The 26924-nt window shown below is 40.3% G+C and overlaps 1 protein-coding gene across 1 annotated transcript in view; it reads left to right on the forward strand.

Annotated features, from left to right (window-relative positions):
• Positions 1-26924, forward strand: part of LOC125916981 (sushi, von Willebrand factor type A, EGF and pentraxin domain-containing protein 1) — a 97364-nt gene that overhangs the window by 35427 nt on the left and 35013 nt on the right. The window contains exons 18-27 of the mRNA XM_049623242.1: positions 355-530; positions 3998-4122; positions 5212-5335; positions 6539-6709; positions 7704-7877; positions 8894-9013; positions 10644-10820; positions 11047-11131; positions 12013-12204; positions 13149-13316. Coding sequence (XP_049479199.1) covers positions 355-530; positions 3998-4122; positions 5212-5335; positions 6539-6709; positions 7704-7877; positions 8894-9013; positions 10644-10820; positions 11047-11131; positions 12013-12204; positions 13149-13316 — 1512 coding nt within the window. The remainder of the gene's footprint in view (positions 1-354; positions 531-3997; positions 4123-5211; positions 5336-6538; positions 6710-7703; positions 7878-8893; positions 9014-10643; positions 10821-11046; positions 11132-12012; positions 12205-13148; positions 13317-26924) is intronic.

A 26924-nucleotide genomic window follows, 5' to 3' on the forward strand; every position in this document is an offset into this window, starting at 1 on the left:
AACCAGTCTGACGTTTGTACAACTCTCATTCCTTCCATTCTTGATTCACCGTCTCCAGGACAGACAGTCGGTGAATTATCTCACATTGTATCAGCTTCTCACATCATCCTAAGACTTCTTCCTACCCCTTCATGTGTAAGAAGCATAAATTAATTTTCACTGAACTGCGATAAAGTATAATTTGTAAACCAAATCTGCCTCAATGAAATATGACTAAATGGAAGAAAAGAAGTAATGTTTTTGCTGGAAGTGCTTAAAGAACAAAAAAAGAAAAAGAAGAAAAATAGCAACATGTCTTACAGATGAGATTACAACATATGACTGATGACTCTATTGCCTGGAATCTTTTCACAGCTGGGTTCTTTATGTGAATGGCAAGGAAAAGATAACAGACTGTCCCTCTGTGAATGATGGAAGTTGGCATCATATTGCAATCACTTGGACAAGTGCTAATGGAGCCTGGAAAGTCTATATCGATGGGAAATTATCTGACGGTGGTGTGGGCCTCTCTGTTGGTTCAGCCATACCTGGTATGTCTTAGCTAAAGGAATGTAATTCTGTTAGATGCCAGACGTGCGGGTGCTTAGATGAACATCAAGTTTGCTGGTTTTGTTGTCCTTGGTTCTACACAAAGGTCAACAATTATCTCTCGATTTCTACTCCCTGATTATCCAGACTGTGAATTATTAGAAGCTTTTCCTAGGTGAGCTGTGGGACTCCCTGTGTAAGAAATGCGACTGGGGACTTAGAGTAAGACTAGCAAGATCCATGCTGAGGGAACAATGGATGGCTACTAAACTGTCTTCCAAGGAGGAGAGGAGTTGCTGGTGTGTTCATTTGCTTGTTTAGTTTCACGATCATGTACGTAGTATACAATCCAATATATAAACTGGAGCACTGGTAATAGTATATCTCTTTAATGTCCTTTTTCAAATAGAACTCAAACTCTTTTCTGAAAGTACCTTTTAAAAGGTATTCAGAGAGTTTTTTCTTGAAGGAATGCAGAAGTATTAGGTGATATGGGGTTCTCAGTATTGTACGGGGCAATATGCTTGCTCTATCTGGATCCTTCTATGACATATATGAAGAGGAAAGGTTGGAGGTTCCCTGTAGTAAATAAGGAAAAATTAAAAGTGTTTCAACAGGAAGTGGCATTATTATCAGGTGAAGTGGGGTGCTGTTTCCTTTTTGTGTTTAAGTATTCTTATGTTCAACTATCTCTTCTCTGGATAGTGGGATTGCAGGTGGCTTTTATTTTCTTTTTTATTCTCTTCCCATATTTCATAATGAACATGTATTTCCTTTATGGTAAAAAAAAAAAAAAGGATTTGTATATTTTAAATTTTTTTTTTCAACTTTTTATTTATTTTTGGGACAGAGAGAGACATAGCATGAACGGGGGAGGGGCAGAGAGAGAGGGAGACACAGAATCGGAAACAGGCTCCAGGCTCCGAGCCATCAGCCCAGAGCCTGACACAGGGCTCGAACTCACGGACCGCGAGATCGTGACCTGGCTGAAGTCGGACGCTTAACCGACTGCGCCACCCAGGCGCCCCAAGGATTTGTATATTTTAAAAAAAAATAAACCATGATAAAAGAGAAAGTAGGTTAAAGGAATAGGAGAATAAAACCTGGAAACTGTAATAGTAGCCACCCAAGGAGATGGTTGTCTGCCCACATCAGTATAAATGAATTTGAGTCCATAAATACTGCAGAGCTCCAACTGACAGAGCTTAGTGAATAGATGGCTTCAGTTTGGGTGACTAGGTCTATTGAAGAGTCTCTTAGCTGAGAAAAGAATTCTAGGAAGAAGGACAGTTATCAGAGCAGAGGTTAGGAGTGAGGTAAGATTTTAGATCTGATTTTAGACATACTGAGTTTGAATTCTAATCACAGGAATACATGCAGCTAAAAACATAGGCTTTTGCCATTTTATATCAAACTGACAGAGTTGTTTTTAACGATGGGATGTGATTGGCAAGGATTCAGCGTGGCAGACACTGTTAGAGATTGCTGATATGAAAATTGATACAGCCTTTCTGGGAAGCCTTTTAGAAACTTCCGTCAAGAACCTTAGAGAAACCCTGTGCATACAACCAACAATTCAACTACCAGGAATCAGATTAAAGGAGATAATCAATGATCTGAATAAGTGCTTATGTATCAGTATATTTATCTCAGTGAAACTTTAGCACCAAACTTGGAAACAACTCCAGTATCCAATAAGAAATGGTTAATAATTAATTAAGCAAATTAGGAACTGTTGTACATTCATTAAAACTCGTGAAATGAGAGCATGTTGAAGAAGAAAAGCAAGATTCTTTTTTAGCTCAGTGTTGAGCGTCCGGCTCTTGATTTTGGCTCAGGTCATGATCTGATGGTTCATGAGTTCAAGCCCTGCATCAGGCTCTGTGCTGACAGCTCAGCGCCTGCTTGGGATGCTCTCTCTCTGCCCCTTTCCCACTCACTCTCTCTCTCAAAAGAAATAAATATACATTTATAAATGAATTAATTAATTAAAAAAGAAGAAAAGCAAGATTCGAACATTGTATATAGTATGATCCTTAGTTGTGTGTATTAAAATCTCTCTCTCCCACACATACAAATATACTAAAAAAATAATAAAAATAAATCCTAGAAGGAAATACACAAAACTGTTAAATGTTTTTTTTCTGAGTTAGTAGAATTCCTTATGCTTTATTTTTCCCAATCTCCTTCTGTGCATGTATTAATTTTTAATGATTATTGTTATAAGAAAAGGATATAGTTTGGGAAGCCTTGAAAGGGGGTTCTTCACATACCAATTGGCAGGCGAGTAAGATTAGATGGGGAGATTGTTGAAGGAAGGAGCAAGGAGGCCAGGGGTGGAAGCCTGGGTGCATCAGCACCTTAAGAGGCAGGCAGACAAGAGAGATGAATGAGCAGAAAGGTTCGAGGAGAACCAGGAGAAGATGCTTTTATGTTCATCAAGTGGAATCAGCCTGGCTCCTGGCAGGAAGGGTAGCACACGCGAGGAGGGTAAACTGACGAGAATTTAAGGAAGGGACTGTTTTCAAAGGCGTGGTCAGGATTCAGAGAAGCAAAACATGACAATAAAACATCCATGACTAGCAACAATGGAATGGCACAAGAAGTAAACTCAAAGTGGCAAGGAGTGGGAGTTGTTGCCAGAACTTAGGCAAACCTGTAGGGCCAGAGAGAAATCACCCAGCAGAAGCCATGACATTCAATAGAGGAAAACAGCCTCCTCCAACTTTTGCCTGGGACAAAGGCATCCAGGAAAACTAAACTTTTCTCTCCTCCCACTTTCTTGCCTGGGCCGGTCCTTCCATTGGCCAGGGATAAACAGAAGCCAGAGGAACAAGGCAGCCAGGTGGTGCCATCGATAGGTGTCAACCTTTGGGGGCACAAAGCAGAGATGAGAAGGGTGGCAGGTGTCTCTGGAGGAGCAAACACAGACCATCCAGTGCGTCTAGGAAGGACAGTTTAATAGAATGAAATGTTCAACCGCAACGGATGATACAGTGAAATCACCAGAGGAGAATATTAAAGACTTCCCATTGAGTTTGGTGATTAGGTAGGCCTGGCAAATGTAGAAGTTACCTTGGAATTGGTGATAGAAATGTAAGCACTGTAGGCTTAAGAAGAAAACAAAGGGCAGCTACTGGAAGCTTCTGGTAATTTCCCGGAAGAAGGAGGAAAAATAGGACTTACTGTTGACACAAAATATTACATGCATATTGTGTATATGTGTGGTTCTTAATAGTTAAATATTTGTAAATCTAATATTTAAACCTTCTCTGACTCTGTTCTAAGTTGCTTTATATAAAATACTGAATTTTTCCTTATTGGTAAAACACACAGTAAAGGTAGGTAATTTGACTTTTCAATAATTTTCCCTGATACGTTTATATTGGCAGTGCTTTAATTAATTTGGCATTTCAAGACTAACAGACATTAAGGTCAATTTTCCTCCCTATTTCTCTTGTCTCTTTAGGTGGTGGTGCATTAGTGCTTGGGCAAGAGCAAGACAAAAAAGGAGAGGGATTCAACCCAGCTGAGTCTTTTGTGGGCTCCATAAGCCAGCTGAACCTCTGGGACTATGTCCTGTCTCCACAGCAGGTCAATTGCATTTTCAGTGTATGACAGTAATGAGATACAAAGGTACAAACCTAGTACAACTGTGAACAGACTAATGATGCCATATCTTATTGCAACCTCTGGGTTTTCAAACTTGACCACCGAGATCATTTGATGCTACTACGGTCGTAGACTAAGCCAGGCAGAGGTTATCTACAGTGACTTTCAGCGAATCCCCTTTTCGGTTTCTCAGTGATGTTTTTTAAGTTTTATTAGACATGATTATTTTACGATGCCTTGTAATTCCAGGACTGTAGGGACACCCCCTGGTGGTCTAGTGGTCAGGATTCGGCGCTTTCAAAATTGTAGAGAATACTGCTTCAAATTCCTCTGTTGCAGAAATTGAGGGCTGGCACAAGATCATGCATAGAGATTAACAGATGAGCTAGAGTCCAAAAGCCTGGAGTAAACTCGAAGTGGCAAGGAGTGGGAGTCTGGAGTCCAAAAGCCTGGGTTCAAATCCCAGTTCTACCACAGACGTGTAGTGATTATTTTGAACGTGTTACCCCATCTCTCTGAGCTTCAGTTTTCCATATCTGTGAAAGATGAACAAGCAAGCTTCAGTTTCCTTATCTGTGAAAGATGAGCGAATAGCATAGTACATAGTAGAGTTTCGGCAGGATCGAACACAACACGGCGTATACAGTCATGGTCTTGTTTGGCGCAGAGCAAGGGCTTCATAAATGTCTGCCCTTATTACAGTGGCAGAACTTGCCTAGACCTCAGTTTACCCGCCTCTCAATCAGAGATAGAAAACAGGAGGATGAGGAATGGGGAACCTCTACAACGCTTCCACAAACTGTGAAGCTTTACACGAGAAATTCTATGTGTAGAATTTCAGGATTTCTGGCAACTGATGTATTTGGGAGAAGGAATGATGGGGTGGAGGAGAGAGAGGGAGGGAAGAGGCTTACCTGTTACCCCTGAAATCATACTGTACAAAAGCCTCCTTCCCTTTACCCTCCCCGCTAAAATCTGTGAGTGTTTTCAGTAGGACTAAATTAAGACATAATAACTCTGTCACATTGAGACAAGTAAGGTTGATCTAAAGACGTGTGTTTAAACTTTCAGGTGAAGTCACTGGCAACCTCATGCCCAGAGGAACTCCGTAAAGGAAATGTGTTAGCCTGGGCTGATTTCCTGTCTGGAATTGTGGGGAAAGTGAAGATCGATTCCAAGAGCATATTCTGTTCTGGTTAGAATTTCTTTCTTCTCTACACTGCCATCCCTTGACCACTCCCGAGACTTTATGACAAAAGGAGACAATTCAAAATTCCATGTTGGTCAAATAGTATGTGCCTGTCAGTCTGTTGTTTAACTACGAATTCGTCTTCACTCTAACCTTTATCCAAAGGATTCATTTTTTAATTCTTAAATACATGCTGTATAAGAGAGTACCAAATTCATCATGGAGGAAACTTGGACAATAGTAAAAGAAGATGAGGAAAATAGGACGAGAGGAGGGATACAGTTAATTTTTGAAATGCCACCAAAGTCCTGTCCTCCTGTTTGAGATGGGGTACTCTCTTGACTCCATACTTCCTAGCAGCCATCTAGCACAAGGAGTAAAGCAACGGACATTATAACCCATACACTGAATAATCAAAGTCTCAATGATTGTAAAATTCAGTGTATGTAAAGAAGTTCCTAAAGATGTCCTAGAATTGGGGCACCTGGGTGGCTCAGTCGGTCAAGTGTCCGACTTCGGCTCAGGTCATGATTTCACGGTTTGTGGGTTTGGGCCCCATTTCGGGCTCTGGGCTGACCGCTCAGCGCCTGCAGCCTGCTTCAGATTCTGTGCCTCCCTCTCTCTGCCCCTCCCCTGCTCACACACTCTCTCTCTCTCTCTCTCAGAAATAAACATTAAAAAAAAAGATGTCCTAGAATTTGTGGGTTTTGATAGATTTCATTAATATTCCTAAAATACCACTTCTTCCTTTTAAAAAAAATACTCAGTGGGGAGCCTGGGTAGCTCAGTTGGTTAACGTCCGACTTCTGCTCAGGTCAAGATCTCACCGTCCATGAGTTTGAGCCCCGTGTCAGGCTCTGTGCTCGCAGCTCAGAGCCTGGAGCCTGCTTTGGATTCTGTGTCTCCCTCTCTCTCTGCCCCTCTCCCACTCTCTTTCTCTCTTCCCTCTGTCTTTCTCTCTCAAAAATAAACATTAAAAATTTTTTTTAAAAAATGTTCAGCTGATCTCTGCTGAAAGAGGACAAGTAGTTGACTCAAATAGTTTTTTTGAGTAAATTTGCTTGTCAGTGATCTGGTCACGTGTTACCTTGTTTTAGTGTCAGTGGAGTGGCCTTTGGATGCTGCACAACACATGATTTGAAACTCTTGACCTAGCGATGCTGTTACAATGTCGCTGACGAGCTCTGCGCCTTTGTTCTTTGCCGTCAGATTGTCCATCTTTAGAAGGAACGGTACCTCATCTGCGAACTGTATCAACAGACTTAAAGCCAGGCTCCAAAATCAGTCTGTTCTGTGATCCAGGCTTCCAGATGGTCGGGAACCCTGTGCAGTACTGTCTGAATCAAGGACAATGGACACAGCCACTCCCCCACTGTGAACGTGAGCTACCTTTGTTGAAGGCATTTTAGTAGCTCTTGAAAGATGTTGGACCATAAGAAATGTTTCAGGAATGCTGCATAAAAGCCTGGTGCACCACAGTAGCAAATACAGCAAATGTTCATTGAATAGTTCCTTCGTGTGACGAACTGTGCTGGCCACCATGAGGGAAATGGGTGGTGGAAATCCAAAGAGACACCCACCTGTGGCTGTACCCCAGGTGCAGCAGGGAACTGGTTGGGAGGGAAAGACAGATCTGCGACCTGGAGTCCAAAGGGGGACGGGTTATGGCCGGGTGGGAAATAGGAAAAGATCCCTTGAGTTGGGTGCGTCCATTCATTTCTTTATTCAGCAATTTTAAAGCACCTACCATGTGCTAGACACAGGTCTATGTTCTAGGGATGCAGCATTGGAAGAAAGTCTCTTTCATGGAGTTTCCATTGGAGTAGGAGAGACAGAAAATAACAAATATTTTTTAAGTTATAATAAATAAGAACAACAAGGGCCACAAGTAAGTAAGGACTATGGAGAAAAATGAAGCAAGGCAGGGAAATACAAAGTGAGGGATTGGGTGGAGGCAGACTGCTGCTTTAGGTAGGGTGATCAGCAAAATTTCTCCATAGTATCTATTCTCACTGACTTACGTATTTATCTGTGGCTTGTTTCTCTACTCCCACTAGATAGTAAGCTCCACAGGGCAGGAGTTTATCTCCGGTTCGTTACTGCAACGTTAGCGCCTCTGGCAGTGTCTAGTAGGACCTTCGTGAATATTTCTTCCTAACGAATGAAGTGCATGCCCACTCTGAGCCAGAGAGCACACTAGATGCCGAGGGCACGGGCATGTCTACTGCCTGCTCCCCCTCCTAGCAGACTCTCCGTCTATGTTTGTGTGCCATGAAAAAGTCATGCTTAACTGAACTACTAGTTTAATATAAACAGAATGTCCTTTGAGCATGTTTCTCCTAACGTAGTTCTGTTCTTCCTGGTCACGTGGCAGGCATTAGCTGTGGGGTGCCACCCCCGTTGGAGAATGGCTTTTATTCAGCCGAGGACTTCCATGCTGGCAGCACAGTGACCTACCAGTGCAACAATGGCTACTATTTGTTGGGTGATTCGAGGATGTTCTGTACAGATAATGGGAGCTGGAATGGCATTTCACCATCATGCCTCGGTGAGATAAATCTTGGCAAGTACTGTGTGCGTTTATTCCAGCTCCATGAGAGACAGTCACCCCAAATCCCTGAGGCTCTCTTGTGACATTCCTTTGTTAACTTCATCTCATCCCAAGACACCCTGGACAAGCCATAGTGACCAAGCAGCTGTCCCTAGAGGTGCCAAAAATGTTTTAAATTGTTACCAGGCTCAACATCAAGACTATTTTTATCTCTCTGTTCTTCTACTTACCCACCTACAAACTGGGGAAATAGGTTTTTTTTACTGTATGTAATTAACATACAGTGCAATATTGGTTTCAGGAGTAGAATTCAGTGATTCATCACTTACATACAACACCCAGTGCTCATCCCAACAAGTGCCCTCCTTCATACCCATCACCCATCTAGCCCACCCCCCACCCACCTCCCTCCATCAACCCGTAGTTTGTTCTCTATCATTAAGTGTCTCTTGGGGTTTGTTTCGCTCTCTTCTCTTTTTCCCCCTTCCCATATACCCATCATTTTTGTTTCTTAAATTCCATATATGAGTGAAATAATATGGTATTTGTCTTTCTCTGATTGACTTATTTCACTTAGCCTGCTGCATTCTAGCTCCATCCATGTCATTGCAAATGGCAAGATTTCATTCTGATGGCTGAGTGATACCCCATTGTATATATAAACCACTTCTTCTTTATCCATTTATCAGTTGATAGACATTTGGGCCTTCTCCAGTTTGACTGTTGTTGATAATGCTGCTATCAATGTTGAGGTGCATGCACCCCTTCAAATCTGTATTTTTGTATCCTCTGGGTAAATGCCTAATAGTGCAATTGCTGGATTGTAGAGTAGTTCGGAAATCATAGCTTTGATTGCGTAAGTGCAATGTGATCATTATTACTGTATTTAAATTTTATGAAAATATATACGGTGTTATATGTTAAGCGATATGTAATGATTTAAATATAAAAAAATGCTTAATACATAAGAAAAATCAATCAACTTCACTACCTGTAAGCTGTCTTCATTTTAGATGTCGATGAATGTGCAGTTGGGTCAGATTGCAGTGAGTTTGCTTCCTGCCTGAATACAAACGGATCCTACATTTGCTCCTGTATCCCACCCTACACAGGAGATGGCAAAAACTGTGCAGGTAACTAGTACGTGTGTAATTGGGAGGATTATTAATTTTTTATGTTTTTTAAAAACACAACACTATTTTCAAGTTCAAAGGACAGGTGGAGAAGATAAACCATCTTTAAAAAGACACATAAGTAACGACTAAAGGAGCTTTACCTTAGCGCTGTGCTAAGCCCAGCTTCCCAGTCTCTGAAACACAAAAGCCAACTGTATCACCAGAATATTGAAGCAATATCTGCATAGTATGAGAATAACAGAGGGGATTTAGGACTATAATCTGGCCTCTAAAGCCTCAATCGGAGCAAAGAAGATACTTTGCCATCGGTATCTTTCCTCTGCCTCAGCCACACAGGATTATATTGTTGGAAAAAAGGGACATCTTGCCTTATCACATCTCTGTATTTTGTGGTAACTTTGATAAAACGAGCCCATCCCTCAACCCACTGATGTCTTTCTACATTTATTGAGAGAGAGCAACTCCCAGAAAATAGTAAAACAGGAAGTGAAGAGGAATTCTCAAAATCAAGTCTTATAATGGCATTTACTTTCTCAGAGGCTTTAAAGTCCTTGACTTACATAGCCATAATAACCTTTAGAAAGATTGAATCAATGTGTCTTCCCCTTTTGATAATTTGAGTATTATATTTACTCCTATCCAACTCTAGCCCCAAATATCCCTTTAACTTATTTCTCTCCCTAGAAGAGGTGACCAACCTCAAATTTGTACGTAGGAGGGGTCTCTGATCCATAGCCTGTTTGGAAAGGGAGTTTGAGAACTTTCCTCAAATATGCTTAAGTATTGCCTTTACATCAATTTGAGAGAAAGTCAGTTGCGCTTAAAACGTAGGTATGAGGGGCGCCTGGGTGGCGCAGTCGGTTAAGCGTCCGACTTCAGCCAGGTCACGATCTCACGGTCCGTGAGTTCGAGCCCCGCGTCAGGTTCTGGGCTGATGGCTCGGAGCCTGGAGCCTGTTTCCGATTCTGTGTCTCCCTCTCTCTCTGCCCCTCCCCCGTTCATGCTCTGTCTCTCTCTGTCCCAAAAATAAATAAAAAACGTTGAAAAAAAAATTTTTTTTAAAAAGTAGGTATGAGGTTGGGCGAGGTAGGAGGAGCTAACGTTCTTCTAATAAATGCCCTGGTACCACCGCTACTTCCCCAACAAATAACTCCCTTTGCAGCCAGATCAATTTTGTATATTTTTGTTAGTCATTGATGTTCCAAAATATTGTTGTTTAAATGCCTATTAAATATATGTTCTGTGGGTTTGCCTAGGTGGCTCAGTTGGTTGAGCGTCCAACTCTTGATTACGGCTCAGGTCATGATTCCAGGGTTGTGGGATCAAGCCCCGCATTGGGCTCCATGTGGGGCCTGCTTAAGAATCTTTCTCTCTCTCTCTGCCCCTCCCCCATTCACTTATTAGCTCTCTCTCTTTCTCTCTCTCTCTCTCTCTCTGAAAAAACAAACAAAAACGTTCTGGTCTAATGTCCGGCATATCCCAGACCTCCATGCATCTCCCTTCAAAAGTTTTTTTCCAAAAAATTTAACTGGTACTTTAATGGTAGTGAAACTCTTTTGCTGTGAGACCTTGCGTGGTTGTGTGAACACCACTTATTTCCCCACAAAAACTTGTTCTTCCTTTCAAGAACCTATAAAATGTAAGGCTCCGGGAGATCCAGAAAATGGCCACTCTTATGGTGAGACTTATACAGTGGGCGCCGAAGTCACATTCTCGTGTGAGGAAGGATATCAGCTGATGGGAGTGACCAAAATCACATGTCTGGGCTCTGGAGAATGGAGTCATCTGATACCATATTGTGAAGGTATGTGTAGTAAATTCACCATGTTTGTGGCATTGGGCAGCACTAGAGATTTAAAGTGTAGAAATGTCACGTGTTAAGTGTATCAATATTCTTCGTATTTAAAGCCCAACTATTAGGTTCATCTTTAAACGTGACAAGATAACCTAGAGCTGCCCTGGAGCTTTTAGAGATTTTTGTACACACTAGCAAAGAAAAACAGTACCTTCTTTGTTTTTCCACCTTTAAGCTGTTTCCTGTGGTGTACCAGCTATTCCAGAAAACGGAGGCTTTGATGGCTCAGCATTTACCTATGGCAGTAAAGTAACATATCAGTAAGTGCGTAAGATTAAAACTACATTGTAGGGGGCACCTGGGTGGCTCAATCAGTTGAGTGTCCGACTTCGGCCCAGGTCTTGATCTTGCAGTTCATGAGTTCGAGCCCTGTGTCAGACTCTGTGCTGACAGCTCAGAGCCTGGAGCCTGCTTCAGATTCTGTGTCATCTCCTCTCTGCCCCTCCTGTGCGTATGCTCTGTCTCTCTGTCTCTCTCAAAACGAAATAAACACTAAAAAATTTTGTTTAAACTACATTGTATACATTGTTGATGACATGCTGGCTGCGATATAATGCTGAAAGAAAGGGAGAAAAAGAATCCCAGAGGATGTTTTTGAATTAATATGGAATTAATTTCATTATGTCTAGTATAAAGAAATCTAATTTAATAACCTAATGGGTAGTCCTATCTAGAACCCTTAAATCCCTTGACCAGTCACCTATTCTTGTCCCCAGCATCTCCTTGAGGTGTTCTGAGAATGGATGTCATAGAGGAAGGCCATGTAAGCTGATGAATATTCTTGGTTATAAGCTGGAGTTTTGTCTCCAGACCCAATATCTCAGGCACTTGTGCTAAACCAGACCATTCTCAAATTAGGAATTGTCTGTTTGCAGCTACTAATCCATGGCACAAACTGGAGGCAAGCCAAATTCTTTATTTTTCTACTTATCACTCAGCAGGGTCCCTGGGGGAAGATGTACAATATTCAACCTTAAAAAAAAAAAATAATTTCAAAGCATTATTTCAGTAGGGAAAAAAAAAGAACTCCTCCAATAAATTGTGAAGTGTAAATCCTCAATATTTTGAAAGGTTCTGGTGCTCATAAGATGATGCAAAATAAAGCAAAGTATATTCAGTAATTTTCCTTTATCTTCTTCAGGTGTAATAAAGGATATACTCTGGATGGTGCTAGAGAATCATCCTGTCTTGCTAGCGGTTCTTGGAGTCATTCTCTTCCTGTGTGTGAACTGGTCAAGTGTTCTAGCCCCGAAAACATAAATAATGGGAAATATATTTTGAGCGGGCTTACCTACCTTTCTACTGCGTCATATTCGTGTGAGAGTGGATACAGGTAACGTCCGCAGACACCAGCCAAGCTGCCTATAATACCCTGTTACTCGTTATTCACTCAGTAGATTTCATTTGTATATGACTAGCTGACTCTAAATACAAATTTCTAAATGTAAAAGATCGCCTCAAATTTGTATGCTTCCTGAAGACTAGTTTGTAGTGCTAGGAATGCCTAGAAAAATATTCCACCTAACTTTGACTCTGGGAGCTCTAGGTCAGTTAGTATAAGCATTCAGTCATTAAACATAAAAGCAAGCATTTGCAAAGCAAAACACAATATCTGGATTTTGGGGGAGTGGGTGGTAAATAACTTACCACGCTTATACGCAACATTGCATGGAATGTTCCAAAAAACATGTCAAGGTAAGGGCCCGGGTTCTTAATACTGTAAGAGGTTGATTTGATTAATGGTGTGTGAGGGGATGTATGTGCATATGTTCAAACAGAAGGGACAATAGAGAGAGGTTGTAGTCATAAACTTGGCCAACAGGATCTGAAGTGAAACATATCCAGTGAACAGAAAGTAGAAGGATACAGACAGTCAGAATCAGGTTGGCAAGCAAAGGTGGGTAAGCCACGCCCTTGGGATGTAAGGTTTGTAAATCAAAGGAAGACCAGAGGTCAGAGTCGTGAGCAACGCACGTTCAGGTGCCCGGGCTCATGCCCGTTGACTTCAGTTACCATGACTTCCTGAGTGTCTGCCTCAGTTACTGCTGGATCCCAACCAGCCCATTAACCCCTTCTCATCCCGGTAACCTATTTGTGAGGTCTGGAGTGCCCTACGCCACCACCAGTGAGCACATTTTATTTTGCAGCTGAGACCCTAAGCCCATTCATTATTATAAACACCCTGGAGCCTGCTCGGGTTTCCCCTGCTTTTATGTAATCCTCTCCATAGCAGTGAATAATAGCCAATGAAAGAGGTGGCATCATTCTTTCCTGTAGCTTACAGGGCCCTTCTGTCATTGAATGCTCGGCATCAGGCAGCTGGGACAGAGCGCCACCTACCTGCCATCTTGTCGTCTGTGGAGAGCCGCCGGCAATCAAAGATGCTGTCATCACTGGGAGCAACTTCACTTTTGGGAACACTGTCACTTACACTTGCAAAGAAGGGTGAGTAACCCTATGAGGGAAAGAAACATTGGGAGCCTCGAGGGAGCGGACGCACCCCCAACTGTGGAGATGGGCTCCATTGGACACTAAATTAAATTTCTTGGCAGCCAAAGCCACAGAGAGTTTTATGCTCTTGTTTTTCCTGACAGCAGAAAGGGAGCATATTCTCCTGTGGGAACAGTGTTTTCCTGGAATTAGAGTAATTTATCAAATTAGGCCTTGAATAATGGATATTGGGCAGTGCAGTGGAAAATATCTTTATACCTTTCTTAGAGATGAGAAAAACACATTCAAATAGGCAGTTGCATATTTATCTTCTGCAAACCTGAAGGCAAGACTTTAAGTCACAACAGAAAGGTGACATGTCCACAGGGACAAAAGATAATAAAGTTCAGGTTTTTATATTTTTAATGATCTCGTTTCATTCAGAGATAAATTTTGAAAAACGAGGAAGCAGGTTACAAAGAGCTTTCACACTCACTGTTTCATATGATCCTCCAAAAACTGTGGAAGTGCAGAGAAAGGGGGAGCTCACTCTGGGAGGGTGGTCTGCTTAAGGTCTCAGGCAGGCAACAAGCAAGTGAAGGAGAATCCCGGCTCCTCTGACATGCATTTCATTGCTTGCTTCCCCCCTTGCTTCTTCAAGAAATATTTTCACCATTAATAGTGCTTTCACGCTCCAGATTTACAGCAGGTGTTTTTCACACAGTTGGAAGCAGCAACAGCAGAAGAGTTGCTGCTTTCTGGATTTGCATCTCAGCTCTGTCATTCACTGTGTGGCTTTGGGGAAAAGCTCTGGGCTTCAATTGTCCTACATAAAAATAATCTCATTAAAGTCTCACACTTCTTATGGATACTGTGAGGAATAAAATGGTATCATGCCTAGCCTAAGCAGAAAAAACAAAAAACAAAAAAGGGTCACCTGGATGGTTCAGCTGGTTAGGCATCCGACTTGGGCTCAGGTCATGATCTGTCTGTGGGTTCGAGCCCCATGTCAGGCTCTGTGCTGACAGCTCAGAACCTGGAGCCTGCTTCAGATTCTGTGTCTCCCTCTCTCTGCCCTTCCCCTGCTCACACTCTGTCTCTCTCAAAATAAAAAATAAACATTAAAAAAATTTCAATTAAAAGAAAAAAAGAAAAAAAAAACTTAATTCAACAAACCTTGCCATTATTATGACTGGAGCACAAATGACAGTGAAGTTTCTATTCTACCATAGAAGCTGAAGTTCATTTCACCTGGGTTGAAGACAGTCCCGAGAATACAGGACTGCCAGCAGGTGGTGACAATTTTTTTTTGCAAAAAGCTCCTGAGAGTCAAACACTTGAATAGCCGATTGAGATCCCAAACCTGGACACCTTCTTAAGTAAAAAATATATTTTCTTTCTTTCTTTTCTTTTTTTTTTTTTCAATATATGAAATTTATTGTCAAATTGGTTTCCATACAACACCCAGTGCTCATCCCAAAAGGTGCCCTCCTCAATACCCATCACCCGCCCTCCCCTCCCTCCCACCCCCCATCAACCCTCAGTTTGTTCTCAGTTTTTAACAGTCTCTTATGCTTTGGCTCTCTCCCACTCTAACCTCTTTTTTTTTTTTTTTTTTTCCTTCCCCTCCCCCATGGGTTTCTGTTACGTTTCTCAGGATCCACATAAGAGTGAAAACATATGGTATCTGTCTTTCTCTGTATGGCTTATTTCACTTAGCATCACACTCTCCAGTTCCATCCACGTTGCTACAAAAGGCCATATTTCATTCTTTCTCATTGCCACGTAGTATTCCATTGTGTATATAAACCACAATTTCTTTATCCATTCATCAGTTGATGGACATTTAGGCTCTTTCCACAATTTGGCTATTGTTAAGAGTGCTGCTATGAACATTGGGGTACAAGTGCCCCTATGCATCAGTACTCCCGTATCCCTTGGGTAAATTCCTAGCAGTGCTATTGCTGGGTCATAGGGTAGGTCTATTTTTAATTTTCTGAGGAACCTCCACACTGCTTTCCAGAGCGGCTGCACCAGTTTGCATTCCCACCAACAGTGCAAGAGGGTTCCTGTTTCTCCACATCCTCTCCAGCATCTATAGTCTCCTGATTTGTTCATTTTGGCCACTCTGACTGGCGTGAGGTGATATCTGAGTGTGGTTTTGATTTGTATTTCCCTAATAAGGAGCGACGTTGAACATCTTTTCATGTGCCTGTTGGCCATCCTAATGTCTTCTTTAGAGAAGTGTCTATTCATGTTTTCTGCCCATTTCTTCACTGGTTTATTTGTTTTTCAGGTGTGGAGTTTGGTGAGCTCTTTATAGATTTTGGATACTAGCCCTTTGTCCGATATGTCATTTGCAAATATCTTTTCCCATTCCGTTGGTTGCCTTTTAGTTTTGTTGGTGGTTTCCTTTGCTGTGCAGAAGCTTTTTATCTTCAAAAAATATATTTTAAAAAATTACCCAAAAATAGGGATGCCTGGGTGGCTCACTCAGTTAAGCGCCAGACTTTAGCTCAGGTCATGATCTCACAGTTCGTGGGTTTGAGCCCTACATTGGGCTCTGTGCTGACAGCTCAGAGCCTGGAGACTGCTTTGAATTCTGCCTCTCTCTCTCTCTGTCTCTCTCTGTCTCTCTTTCTCTCTCTCTGCCCCTCCTCCATTCACGCTCTGTCTCTGTCTCTCTAAAAAATAATAAATAAACATCAAAAAAAATTTAATTACCCAAAGATAAATGGTAGTAATTACTGTATTTCTTCCCAGAATTTTGTCTACAAATATTTTTACATATTAAAGATCACTCTATAGATGCAAATTAACATTTTTCTTCTTTTCTTTACGAATAATTCACCTAAAATATGTCACAAGAGTTCTGAGTCTGCCTAATGTTAAGTCTATATATTATACAAAAGGATTTTATTAAAAGTACTATAGGCAGTAATAAAAATTACAACAAATCCACACATTCATAGAGGGTTTACATTCCTCAGAGGACTTTCACATGAATTATCTCATGTGCCCCCTTCTACAACAATGAAAGTTTGGCAGAATAAATAGTATTCCAGCTTTATAGTTAAAACATGAAGGTATTGGGCCACATTATCTTACATATTCCTCCTGGTTTAGGCAAGTGGACGCTCTGTGGGAGATTTCATCCCATTGAAAAGATGGAAACCGAATCTACCCACCTAAAGCACATAGCTGTTAGAAGGCCTGAGAACAGTTTTAAGAAAGTGCTTTAAACATGCATGAAGTGCGATGTGTAAAAATGGCTGTTTTATTTTCTCTGTCACCATTATTGCTGTATACAGTGATAACATTTTAATAATTTAGGGGGCAACTATCTTAAATAGTTAATCAAATTAATAGAAAGTACCCGCAGTCACAAATCACTGCCCATCTACATTTTGTTCTAAATGAAAAACATCAAAAACTATTAAGAGATAGCTTTCATTTTTTTTCTGAAAGCAAAAGTTTAGGCGAGAGGAAGAACATTGATGCCCCTTTGCATACCCTCCCTCCTCTTTGGGATGCTACAGGGAGGGCCAGATAGAAAGAAAGCCTTCGTACTCCTCTTTTGTCTGGCCAAATGGCCAATGAGACATTTGAAATATACAGAAAACCACAAAAAGTCATTAATCTGTATTTAAAGTTACTGAGCATCCATTCTTGAGAGACAAGTACATATTAATTTTTTTGCCATAGTTATAATAGCTTTCTTTTCATGAAAGAAATACAGTATGAAGTAAAAATAATACAGTAGAGTACCTCAAATGTAACGAGAAGCCGTCCTTATCACTTTCCCATTCTCCCCGAAGTAACAATGTTCATTTTCCCCTTATTCCATATGTATGTCTCCATAAACAATGTTCTATTGATTTATGTCTTTCAATTTCTGAATATGACTCTTAGTACTCTTAAGTGTCTTTTTGAAGCTTGAGTTTTGCTTACCACGTGTTTTACACTCTTCTCTATTGATACGTGTAAATTAACAGAATTCATCTTGACTACTATAAGGTATTCCCTTGGAAGAATGAACTATCTGTAGGTCACCCGTTTCTCTACTGGTAGAAGGTTAATTTGTTTCCACTTTATTTGCTGATGTAACCGTTCTGAAGTAAATATCAGATGCACCTGTTTCTTGGTACATATGAGTGAGACTGTTTCTGGCTCAGACACCAAGAATTAGTGTTGTGTCATGAAATATGCATATTTTAAACCTTAGGAGATATTATTTGATATCTATCAGTTGTTTACTTTATATTTGTGTGTGTGTGTGTGTGTGTGTGTGCGCGCGTGTGTGTTTGTCAAATTTAAGGAATCATCCCCACCCTGAGGTCATACTGAATATCTTTGCCTTTCTTCTGAACAACTCAAAGATCTTGGAAAGCATGAATAACTTCTGACTCCCCTCTCATCTTAAATGTCTCATCACTATATTTTATTTCCCTTTTTTTACAACTTTCCAAATTAGTAATTTTTTAATATAGTCAGCGCTTATTTAGGTTTACTCACATTTATTAATCTCTTCATCACCATTGCTTTTTGCATCCCATTCCTTAATTCTGGGTTTAATATTTCCACTTCCTAAAGCATATCCTTTACGTTTTTTTTTTTTTCACCAAACGTATGTTCTACAATCTTTGTCTAAAAATAATAGTACTTTAACTTTGCTCTTGAATTACAGTTTAGCTGGGTATACGAGTCTACACTAATAGTTTTCTTCCTAAGACATTTTTGAAAATATTATTCCATTGCCTTATGGCTGCTAATGTTGCTATTGAGGATTCCATCATCAGTCTGCTTGGGGTTCTTAACCAGAGGCAGTGTTGCCCACCAGGAACATTTGGCAACGTCTGGAGACTTTTTTGGTTGTCACAGTTGAGGGGAAGGTGCTCCTAGCTCTCATGGATAGAGTCTAGGGATGCTGCTAAACAGCCTATAACGCATAGACCAGCAGCCCACAACCCAGAAGTGTCCAGCCCAAAATGTCAGTAGTGCGGAGATCGAGAAATTCTGAATGAATTGTTGTTCCACTATAAGTAATATCTTTCCCCTTTGGCTTTTTTATTTTTAATATGTCTTTGTTGTTTTAGTATTTCCTTATGATATGACTAAAAATGTGTTATTTTGTCATTCATCTTGTTCAGGACTCATTGTACTTCTTACCTCTGAAAATTCACATCTTTCACCAATTTTGGAATGTTCTCAGCTATCTTAACTTCAAATATTCCCTCCTCTTCACTTTCGCTTTTCTCTGTTTCTTTAAGCCTTATGTATTGGACCTTTCCTTTCTCTCTCCGTGTTTATTAGTCTGTCACATTTTCCATCTGTTTATAAACTTGGGCTGCAATTTGGGTAATTTTCTCACATATATCATCTAGTTTACAGTTTCTACTATCTGTAATCTGCTTTTAAATGAGTCCATCAATTTTTTTAAAAATGTACTTTATATATTCTTGCTTCTAGAATTTATATTTGTTTACTTTTCAAATATTTCTTTTTGAATAACTTTTAAATATCTTTTCCTTTTTTGATAGGATTTTGTGTCTTTTTTATTATTAATTATTTCAACATACTTATTTCATATAATTTTTTAATGTTAGAACTTTTTTTACTGTCTCAATTTGTTGGTACTCTAATCTCGCTGTTTGTTCTGCCTGCTGACTGATTCATGATGAAAAACATGATCATGTATGTTTTGTAATTTCATATTGTGTCCTTAGAGTAAGCAAAACTTGTTTTCTCCATGACAATCCCTTATGGTTTAAGTATGTGGATTATTTTTTCTATCAGGAACCCAGGGGATATCACCAGATAAGAACCCAATTTTACCTTAATTTACAAATCTGAAGGCTTTCCATATAAAGTAAATAGTATAAATTCTGACATCAAATCCACGTGAGATGAGACCCAGGGACTACTACCTTAGCAGGGACTTTTTCTTTACCCACCCAGGGCCCCAACAAATACAGAGATCTCACTTTTCCTCTCATTGGGCCTCTAGGTGGAATTTTTCTAGTGAATGTCCTTTCAATGAATGTCCTTGTAGGACAAAGATCCATGTCCGATACTTGGCTGCTCCCCTGTTTCAACTCCAAAGTTATATTTCCTACCACCTCTTCTTCCCTTCCCTGCCCAATCCATGGCAATTGCAGCATCCAGTCACAGGCTTACTTCTCTGTTAGTTCCCTCCTTATTTCTGGCATGTGCATAATAACTTTTGTTATATTCCATCAAATATGGTAGAGGGAAGGTTTCAGACTGTGGCATGGCCAGAAGTAGAAGTTCTGTCTGTCCACTCCTTTTGTGTTTCTTCCCCCAAGGAATTGATTGGCATAGGCCAGCATGCACTGTGTCTTCCAGGATGGCATCACTGTGTGCAAGTGATGGCTTTTGGGCGATGGGCCTGTTTGGCGGTCTCTTTCTGCTTCCCAAGATACTGTTGGCTTGATATGAGGATTAGAGCCTCTTTCTTTCTCCAGCTGCCTCAACTCCCACTGCCCTGCACACAGGGCACCCAGGCCTGCTTAGGGAGCCACCCAGGCCTGCTTAGTGAGTCCACATACACACATTCTTGCTTCAGTCTCAGCGTTGTTTCTTCTCATATTGACGTTGTCCTTTGTACAGACCTTTCCTTGAAATAAGGGGGAGTGAACCGCTCTCAACTCTAGATGGAAGAGCCGATACTTTAGGAGACAGGAGTGGTAAGATGAGTGTCAGGGAAAGAAAGAAGCAAGAAGTGGATTTCTGCCTCCTGCCCTAAAATTGGTCTTTAAAATTCACCTTTTATCAAAATACTGGGCTGGAAGTGTTCAGCTGTCTGCCCAAGTTAATAAAATGGTAACTTGTCTCTCATTTTCCTTTTCATCCTTATGTGTCTGTTCTTTTGATAAGAAGCTCAGAGGGAAAGAAGAGTCATTGATATCCTAAAATCCTAATAGAATGTTTCCCTTTGGCTCGTCTTTAATTATATAGATTTTTAAATCCAATTACTGAATATACTAAGATAAAAATTTTGATCATTTTTAATTGAAAACAGAATTAACTGCTGATGGAAATTTATACTTTCTATCGTTCTTATTAAATTGCGGCTCTTTACATATCTAGTATGCTGCTATTTTAAGGCTCTTTTAAGGTTCTTCTTTTAAAAAGAGAAGAGCTAATAATCCACTGGGGAGGTCTCTCATAAAGCTTCACACATGCTCCCTTAGTAGGCTTCCACTCAGTGTGTGAATCAAATCACTGAAAATTGCATCTGAAGACTACTCTGCCCATTTTCAAAGAATTTTTCAACATTATTCCAGAAAGATGCTAATGAATTACAGCAAATGCATCCTGGAGTATTCCCTTCTATGACATCACTGTAATACCAGTGGGTCATTTTTCCTTGGAATTACAGAGTAAAACAATTTGTTATATAATACATAGGCCCTGATTTTTTTTTTTAATTTTTTTTCAACGTTTTTTATTTATTTTTGGGACAGAGAGAGACAGAGCATGAATAGGGGAGGGGCAGAGAGAGAGGGAGACACAGAATCGGAAACAGGCTCCAGGCTCCGAGCCATCAGCCCAGAGCCCGACGCGGGGCTCGAACCCACAGACCGCGAGATCGTGACCTGGCTGAAGTCGGACGCTTAACCGACTGTGCCACCCAGGCGCCCCGTATAGGCCCTGATTTTTAAATGAGGGTCTGTAATAGTGTCCCCAATGTCTCTTGAATGAGAATACAATATGTCACAGAATATTAAATATTCCAGCACTTGAGATTTGTGCCAATTCCAATTTTCCTGCTTTGCTGGCCAAAATAGGGTGTGTGTCATCATCTGTACAAAACTGTTTGTTTTTTAAATGATTCTTTTAAACAAATGAGCAGGTGAAATATGTTCCCCAGAAATCATAACACACCTTCAGACTCCAAACATAAGGAAGGAATGCAGCAGTCGGATCAGAGACCAATTATAATTCAATCTAGCCAATAGTTAACAACTCCTATTTTCTTTTGTCATTTGGAAAATATATCCTTCTTTAGCATCTTGAAAGACTACCTGACATATTTTGAAGATCATCTTTTTGTTTTTATTTTGTTTTCAAAGAGACGGTGCATGTGAGCAGTGGAGGGGCGGAGGGAGAGGGAGAGAGAATCTCAAGCAAGCTTCATGCTGTCAGCGCACAGCCCCATGCAGGGCTCAGTCTCACGACTGTGAGATCATGACTTCAGCTCAAATCAAGAGTCAGACACTTAACTGACTGAGCCACCCAGGTGCCCCGGAAGAGTTTGTTTGTTTTTTTTTAATAAACCTCAATCTCCATCTTTATTGAATATTTTATCTGGTCTCAAGTACCAGCTTTGGTTTCACTTCTTGAAACTACTCAGTATAAATTTTTTCGCACCTTCGAGTATTCATAGCTTGGTCCTGAGGTTCTCCTGCAAAGGGATCATTAGAGCTAATGGGGAGGCTTCAGGAAAAGATCCCAGCCCTTCACACATCTCCTGACTGAGAAAGGATCCCTTACTCTGGTGCCGAGAGACAGACATTTCAGCCAACTCAGCCTCCAGTCTGCACTTGTTCCTCTTAAATGGATGTGATTACAAGCCTGTTCCTCTCAGAGTCACTCTCTGAGCCTATTTTGTAGGTCTGCAGTCCATTTTCAATCTTGGTACCCAAAGCCATAATGCACACTGACACGTGCAAATTAGAACATAACAGAGATAAAAATGCCAAATCGAGAGGCTGACACATACCTACAAAGATAAAAATTTATTTCATTTCTCTTCTCTTTCTAAATAAATGCGCTTCTAGAAATCAGTCATCCTTTAAGGATGTCACCATTGACTCATTCAACTTACATTCAGTGAAACACTAAAGACTCATATTGGCCGTCATCAAGCCGGCCATTTGTGCAGGTTTACTTTACTGTGTATGTGCAGGACCTTTGCCTCTTATCTTTGTTGAGTCTTATACTTGTAATTAGAAACATTAGTAGAACTGGACTATAAAAATCCTTATCCCCCACCCTACTGTTATGTGTTTCTTGGAAACTGATGGACCATAGGGACTGAGGACAGAGTTTGATGGCATTCACAAGATATGAAACTCCCAACTTGCTTATTTCTATGAATCAGTGCTCTTTGGGTCATCCAGGTAATACACCACTTCAGTATCTTTCTGCTCTAGCAACATTTTGTCTGCCAAAACCTGAGTATCCTTGGGAAAGACACTGTCAAAAAACCATATCCTGTTCACTTGCACCTGCCGCAACACACAAGATCCTAGTGATCCCCACTTCCTTCTTCAGGTGTTCATATACCATTCCTAACTATTTGTAAGTTTCCAGAATGCCCCACCCATACCATACTCCTAACCCTTTGTTCATGTTACTTTTCAGCCTTGAGTGACTCCTTTTCTGCTCGTCTTCTCTGATGATTCCTCTCAAAAGCCATTTCAATAGGGAAGGCTTTCCTCCTCTTTCCATTCTTCAGGTAGAATCAATCGTTTCTCCTTTAAGCAACTTCTCTAGGTGTGAAGGGGCCTACAGTACGCCAGGCAGTGGATGGGGTAAGGAATACAGGATGGACACAGATGCATAAAACAAGCAAATGCATTAGCTTTGCATTGTGTACTAAGGAAGTGACTCTAGCGCATAGCATGGTCCTTAAGAATTCTTTAATGAAGGACTAAATGCTGATTGAGAGTAATAAAGAAAAGCTAAGATCTTAGGTCAGAGAAAGAGATATTGTAGGTTCCAGGAAATTATGGGTAGTGTTGAAAATTCATTGTTTAAATTCATTTATTCATCATATATTTATTTGGTGGTAATCTTCCACTACTTTACAGAAGAGCTTTGCTGTGATTTTTCGTTAGGGAGGAGTCGTTGGTGGAGATTTTCCTGAAGATCAGGGGTCAGAGGCCTTACAAAGTGCTGCCAAACTGCTACACACAATTTTTTGTATCCTTAAGAGGCTTCGAAGAATAAGGAAGGTTCTGGAGGCAGATGCTTCTGCCTCAGAGTAGCTGGTCCCATGAAATAAAGGAAGCATTTTATAGATGGCACGGTGGATCCTAATAAATCAGGGATGTCTCAGGTGACGTCTGTGAACTTCTGCCAATCAACTGATGCTAGGAGCATCAAGGGACCCGTGAAAATAATGATGCACGGTTCAAAGTGCACAAAGGATGTAAATTGTGCTATGAAAATACAAAACTTCAGGAGCCTCTACAAATGGAATTTCTACTCAGAGCACATTCAACATAGAAACAGTGAAATCTGGGCACTCAAACCTGGGATAATGGATTTTTTAAAAACATTATGCCTTTACATATTGTCTTTGGATACTTTCCTGTATCCTTCTAGACAGAAGCCATCTGAAAACTTACTAAGTTTGATTTCTAATAGAAAGAGCAGAGCTTATCGATCGCCATGAAATGTAGTAGACCCTGTGCTTAGTTGTTAGAGACATCTATGAGTGTTTCCAGACCACTTCTGTCCACAGCATGATATGTGGCCGTAAGCAAGGTTGATGCTCACATCTCTGCTGATGCTGTGCCTTTTTCTCCTTGATCCTTGTTTCCTACAGATTTCATGAATCTTGACAGCGAGGGCGAAGGGATTCAAAGCTCTCTATCATAGCAGATCCCTCATAAAACTAAAAGGGACCTCAGGGGAAATGTTTGCTAACTAATGACTTGAGAATCTGTGCTGAAGGGTGGGTCAAATAATTTGTACTAGTGACACTGCAATGCAGTTTCCATGGGACACCTGCAAATTGTGATCTGCCTCATTTTAAAAAGAAAAAGGAAGGGAAACAGAACAATGTCATGGAAAATGTATAAGTGTTAGAATCTAGTAAATCAAAGGCAGATTTTTAACTCTGCTGCTTGCGGCTGTGTGACTCCAGACAGGTTCTTTCAACCTGTGGAACCACCATTAACTCATCTGTAAAATGAAGAAATTTGTATGTCTAAAAAGGATTATGTTAATTGCCAAATTATTTTAGTCCTTTTATCCTTCATTAGTAGCAAAATGACGGACTGATCAGGTGTTAGACGTTCCTTTATATTTTTTATTTATTTATTTTTGAGGCGGGGGTGTACAGAAGGAGAGGGAGAAAGAGAATCCCAAGCAGGCTCTGTACTTTCAGTGCAGAGCCTGACGTGGGGCTTGATCCCAGAAACTGTGAACTCATGACCTGAGCTGAAATCAGGAGTCGGACACTCAACTGACTGAGCCACCCAGGTGCCCCAGACATTCCTTTAAAACTCTGTATCTTTCTCTTCAAAAGAAAGAATCAAGATCAGGATGACTCCAGGGGTGCCTGTGTGGCTCAGTTGGTTAAGGGTCTGACTTGAGCTCAGGTCATGATCTCACAGGCTCTGTGCTGATGGCTCGGAGCCTGGAACCTGCTTTGGATTCTGTGTCTCCCTCTCTCTCTGCCCCCTCCCCCACTCATGCTCTCTCTTTCTCTGTCTCTCAAAAATGAATAAACATTAAGAAAATTTTTTAAAAAATAAGGATGACTCCATTATAATTATTCTAATACTGTGTATCATGATACTGTGTTCCACTTTGTTGAGAGAGCCCTTGAGAATAATTTAAGGTTTTGCAAATCATTAATCTGTCATCATCTATGGGAAAATATGTTAAAGGCAGAAAGAAAGACTGAGAGTTATTAAGCAAAGTTGATTCATACTGGTTGAATAGCAGAGCCGTATGTGGAACACAGCTCCAAATGCTAACGCTTGGTTGGTTGAGGGTTTAGGAAACATTGCGGACTGAAATTATAATTGCTGCTTTAAATATCATTGAATATGAGTAAATGCATGAATTATGTGTGGGCCACATATGGTTCATTAGAGTTTTTGTTTCAAAGACTAGTGATAAAATCAACCAACTAAAACCATCTGTAGACAGATGATGTTCTAAATTTAAACTGAGTCATTCTTATTTTTAAAGAAATGTGCAACAATTTTTAGAGTTTTTTTAAATAGCCAAAATTGTAAGTCCACTTCCCTTACTTAAACAAGCATTAATGTTAATATGAAGATATATTTCTATATCTTAAAGGAGCATCATTTGATCAGTAAGCTCAATATTCAAGCAGTAAATATTATTTTTTGTCTTTCCAAGTTTTTATTTAAATTCCAGTTAGTTAACATACATAATGTGTAAGTTTAGTTTCAGGTGTAGAATTTAGTGATTTGACATTTAATGTACAACACCCAGTGCTTATCACAACAAGTGCCCTCCTTAATCCCCATCACCTATTTCATCCATCCCCCTGCTCACCTACCCTCTGGTAACCAGCAGTTTGTGCTCTATAGTTAAAAGTCTTGTCTCTTGGTTTTCCTCTCTTTTTTTCTCCCCATGTTCATTTGTTTAGTTTCTTAAATTCCATGTATGAGTGAAATCATATGGTATTTGTTTTTCTCTGACTTATTTCACTTAACAGAATACACTCTAGTTCCGTCCACGTCATTGCAAATGGTAAGATTTTATTTTTAAGGCTGAGTAATATTCCACCACACACACACACACACACACACACACGCACACACATACACACACACCACATCATTTTATACATTGTATCCATTCATCAGTCAATGGACATTTGGGCTTTTTCCATAATTTGCCTATTGTTGATAATGCTGCTATAAATATCAGGGTGCATGTATCCCTTCAAATTAGTATTTTTGTACCCTTTAGGTAAATACCCAGTAGTGTGATTGCTCGATCATATGGTAGTTCTATTTTTAACTTTTTTTTAAGTTTATTTATTATGAGAGAGAGAGAGAGAGCATGAGCAGGGTAGGGGCACAGAGAGGGAGAGAGAGAATCCCAAGCAGGCTCTGCACTGTCAGTGCAAAGCCCAATGCAGGGCTCAAACTCACAAACTGTGAGATCATGACCTGAGCTAAAATCACGAGTCAGACACTTAACGAACTGAGCCACCCAAGGGCCCCTATTTTTAACTTTTTTAGGAACCTCCATACCCTATCCCACAATGACTTATACCAGTTTTCATTGCCACCAACAGTGTAAGAGGGTTCCTCTTTCTCTGCATCCTTGCCAACACCTGTTATTTCCTGTATTGTTAGTTTTAGCCATTCTCACAGGTGTCAGGTGATATATCATTGTGGTTTTGATTTGTATTCCCCTGATTTGTAATTCCTGATTTTTGAGTATCTTTTCATGTGTCTGTTGGCCATCTATATGTCTTCTTTGGAGAAATGTCTGTTCATGTCTTCTGCTCATTTTTAATTGGATTATTTGCTTTTGGGTGTTGAGTTATATAAGTTCTTTATATATTTTGGATACTAACCCTATATTGGGTATGTCATTTGCAAATATCGTCTCTCATTCTGTAGGTTGCATTTTGGTTTTGTTGACTGTTTCCTTCACTATGCAGAAGCTTTTATTTTGATGTAGTCCCAATAATTTATTTTTGCTTTTGTTTCTCTTGCCTGAGAGGACCTGTATAGAAAGGTGTTACTACAGCTGATGTCAAAGAGACTACTGCTTATGTTTTCTTCTGGAAATTTTATGGTTCAGGTTGCACACTTAGGTATTTAGTCCATTTTGAATGTATTTTTGTGTATGGTGCAAGAAAGTGGTCCAGTT

The sequence above is a fragment of the Panthera uncia genome, unplaced genomic scaffold, assembly GCF_023721935.1.
Source record: "Panthera uncia isolate 11264 unplaced genomic scaffold, Puncia_PCG_1.0 HiC_scaffold_1375, whole genome shotgun sequence".
Classification (NCBI taxonomy): domain Eukaryota; kingdom Metazoa; phylum Chordata; class Mammalia; order Carnivora; family Felidae; genus Panthera; species Panthera uncia.